Here is a 3,753-nt window from a genome sequence, read left to right as displayed (position 1 = left end):
TCCCCAGACTGTCTGCATAAAATCACCACCCTGTGTTTACTCAGTTTTCACAGTGTCAAGCAGGGCAACAAGCACATAGAAGATGGTGAATGAGTGTCGGGAACAGTAAAAGTCACGTGGATTTTATTTTACATTTTTCTTCTTTTAAAATTAAATTTCTTTGACAACTTCATTCCTGTATATAACACATAACACTTAACATATAACACTCCTGCTCATCATATCTTAGGCATTTTAATTATAAGTAATTATTAATGTCCTCGTGATCCTCATGGAGACTCCTATTTCAGTGTCCTGGATGCTTTTGGTTTGTCTCACTGATAGGGGTCATTTTCCTGCAGCTTTGTGCGACATCTTTCTCTACTTCCCTCTCAGTTTTCTAATTACCAACCCCATCGACACAAAAATACCCTTATTCCCCGAGCAAAGGCACACACCGTGAGATGGACATTACTTCCTGTGCAAATCTATCTGACTTACTACTAGAAAATCTTTGTAGAGGTACCCATGTAGCGTGGGTTCTCACAGGCTCCCAGAGAAACTGACCTCCTTGTAATCTCAGCTTTATGGATGAGGAATTTAAAGTGCAGACAGATTATCTCATTTGTTTGCGATCACATAGCTAATTAGTTAAAAAAAATGAGGATTTAAATTCAAATCAGGTGTGGTAGTCCACACCTAAAATCTCAACACTTGGGAGGTAGAGGTGGGAGAATCAGGAGTTTAAGGCCAGGTTAGATGAGTTTGAGACCTGCCAGAGTTCTAGCAGCCTCTGTCTAAAAACAACCAAACCAAAAAAACAAAAATGAAAACAAACCCACCCCCAAACAACAACAAAACACAACAACAAAACAAAACAAAAAATTCCAAACAAACAAAATTTAAGTACAGTAATATTAATCCTTTCAAACTCTGTGCTGTATTAATTTGATAAGATCTAACTTCCATGATTCTTTCTGATCCCCTTTCACTTTTTAAGAATTTTGTTCTTACCAGGGACAGATTTATCCTTCTCCTCCTCTTCCTCCTCCTCCTCCTCCTCGATCGATGTGCTTACTTACGTGTGCTAGCTATGTACAACTATGTACTAATCCTGAGCTAGTATACAGTCTGGAAATAACCCTATGTTTCAGTGCCAGATAACTTCCAGGTCTATTGCTCTGTATATAGGTGAAAACTTTTTCACCTCCATAGTCTGGTGTGTGTATGTGGTGGTGGTGGTGGTGGTGGTGGTGGTGGTGGTGGTGGTGTGTGTGTGTGTAATTTTTCTCCAGCCTGTGCCTCCAGACTGCTGAAATTAAAGGCATGCATCACCACCAGCACTGGGCCAATTTGTTCTTGTAAAATCAACTCTTTGCAACAGAAGACAGATCCGTGGATGTTGAGAGAGTCAGTAGCTCTTTAAAGATAAGTCTGTGTTCCATGTCTCCTCTCCTTTGATCCTCGTTAATTTGGAACCCGGAGTCATCTCCCACCCTTCATCAAATCTCTGCGGGCCCCATTTTCTGGATGCTTCTTTTTAGGGCGGCCTTGACGTCCGCGTTCCTCAGGCTGTAGATGACAGGATTGAGGATGGGGGTGATCACAGCATAGAAGAGGGACAGCAGGGGGTCCGTGGTTGGATCATAGCTGGCCTTAGGGCGGATATAGATGAAGATGGCAGTGCCGTAGAAGAGAGACACCACAACCAGGTGGGAGGAACAGGTGGAGAAAGCCTTGCGGCGACCAGCAGCCGATGGGATGCGGAAGATGGTGACCAGGATCCTTCCGTAGGAACTAAGAATGAGGCCAAAGGGGCACAAGATGATAAGGGCAGCAGCGAGGATAATTTGCAGCTCGTTGAGCGAGGTGTCTCCACACACCAACTGCAGCACCGGCTGGATCTCACAGAAGAAGTGAGGGACCGCGTTGGGGCCACAGAAGGGCAAGGAGAAGATGAAGGATGTGTGGCCCAGCCCCACTAGAGCCCCGCAGGACCACGCGGCGCCCGCGAGCTGCACACACACCCTGCGGCTGAGCAGGACCTGGTAGCGCAGGGGCTCGCAGATCGCCGCATAGCGGTCATAGGCCATGGCAGCCAGCAGGCAGCACTCGGTGGCACCAAAGAAGAGGAAAAAGAACATTTGCAGAGCGCAGCCGGAGCGCGGGATCTGGCGTCTGCCTGTGAGCAGATGGTGCAGCAACAAGGGAACTGTGACCGAAGTGTAGCAGATCTCCAGGGCTGAGAGGATGCGGAGGAAGAAGTACATGGGGGACTGCAATGCTGCGTCTGTTGAGACCAGCGCCACGATGAGGAGGTTGCCTGCCACCGTGAGCAGGTAGACGACCAAGAAGAGAGAGAAGAGGATGCTCTGCAGGTGGACCAAACGCGAGAAGCCCACCAGAACGAACTCAGTCACCAGGGAGGAGTTGGTGCCCATCTTGCCCTAGCCTTTGGTCAAGAGGGAGGGGCGGAGAGGAGCCGCCACTGTGTGTGCTTGGAAGGGGTAGAGATGACCTCTCTGCCTGGGGACTCCTTTTTCTTTAGTATATCAGGGCCTTAGAACTGAGACATCTAGGCACAAGCCCATGTTATACCCAGATCACCCTAGGAACCTTGGGTGCATATTTGTTTCTGGTTTCTCTGCACTGTTTTCATCCTCAGAAGTACACACTGAATTTAGAGTCTTCTGCTCTTGCTCAGGATTTGTCTGCCCGGTCTCTCTCTCTCTCTCTCTCTCTCTCTCTCTCTCTCTCTCTCTCTCTCTCTTCCTTTTATTTTAGGTCTTAATTATATCCAGAAAGGCCCAGAATTCACCATATTTCAAACTGGTCTGCAATTCACCTCGATCCTCTTGCCTCAACTTCCAGAGCACAGAGATCACCATAAATCATTACACCCAGCCTTTCCATGCTTTTTTCCCCCCCCGTCGTGGTGGAGGTGGACATTTCTTTCCCCGATGAACCCAGAATTTGATTATGGTAAAAAAAAAAATCCTATTCCAAGTCAAGGGAATTTCCTGTCCTGTTTTTCCTCTAAACTCGTTATCTTTTTTTCTCCTCTCTCTCTCTCTCTCTCTCTCTCTCTCTCTCTCTCTCTCTCTCTCTCTCTCTCTCTCTCTTTCCTCTCAGTGCTTCTCTTCTTTGATCCATTCTTTACCATCTTCCAGAAGCCTCTCTTTATTTGCTATTATCTTACCTCAGCTAGAGCTCACAGTCTCCATTTGGCAGGGAAGACGAAATAATCACCTCTCTCAGGCAGCTGCAGGAAATAAAGCTATTAGCTGATTAGAGGAGTGAAGAGCTCTCTCCTAAAAGTGCAATGGAATACAAGGTCTCTTTCAGTTGCTCATCTCTGCACCTTGGTGCTTCTCAGACTCATCCTTTTATATCACGATTCATACAGAGTGCCCAGACCCTGTCCACAAACCGTGTGGATGCAAACACCAACATGTTGCAGTCCTAAATCTACAGAAGAGTAAATTAATACTCTCAGAAGCCAGGTTCATTCAAGGTTACAAATGCATCATATATTATGTACATACACAAACGTCATTACAAATAACAGGAAAGTCACTACATATAATAAAATATACACAACTAAAAAGACAAACTTAAGCAGGTACAAAAATTTGAATTTATGCTATGCAAAAATATAAATGCCCATTAGAACCATGAGCCCACACATTGGTCCTGCTGCAGGTCGGTCTCTGATTTATTTTATCCTGGATCTCCCAGTGTTTTCCTGTGCATCTTCTGCATAACGCTTTCCTA

General features: G+C 45.8%; 1 protein-coding gene across 1 annotated transcript; it reads right to left on the bottom strand.

The window, feature by feature from the left end:
• Positions 1 to 1,481: 1,481 nt before the first annotated feature.
• Or10c1 (olfactory receptor family 10 subfamily C member 1) lies at positions 1,482 to 2,420 on the bottom strand. Its single transcript, NM_001001426.1, has one exon. It carries the CDS (start codon positions 2,418 to 2,420, stop codon positions 1,482 to 1,484), a length of 939 nt encoding a protein of 312 aa, NP_001001426.1.
• Positions 2,421 to 3,753: the final 1,333 nt, after the last annotated feature.

Source organism: Rattus norvegicus, chromosome 20 (assembly GCF_036323735.1).
Source record: "Rattus norvegicus strain BN/NHsdMcwi chromosome 20, GRCr8, whole genome shotgun sequence".
NCBI lineage: Eukaryota > Metazoa > Chordata > Mammalia > Rodentia > Muridae > Rattus > Rattus norvegicus.
This window is presented reverse-complemented; position numbering and strand designations above follow the sequence as displayed.

Bases quoted from the DNA above. Each gene is read 5' to 3' on its own strand.
- Or10c1 (NM_001001426.1), bottom strand. From the start codon at position 2,420: ATGGGCACCAACTCCTCCCTGGTGACTGAGTTCGTTCTGGTGGGCTTC.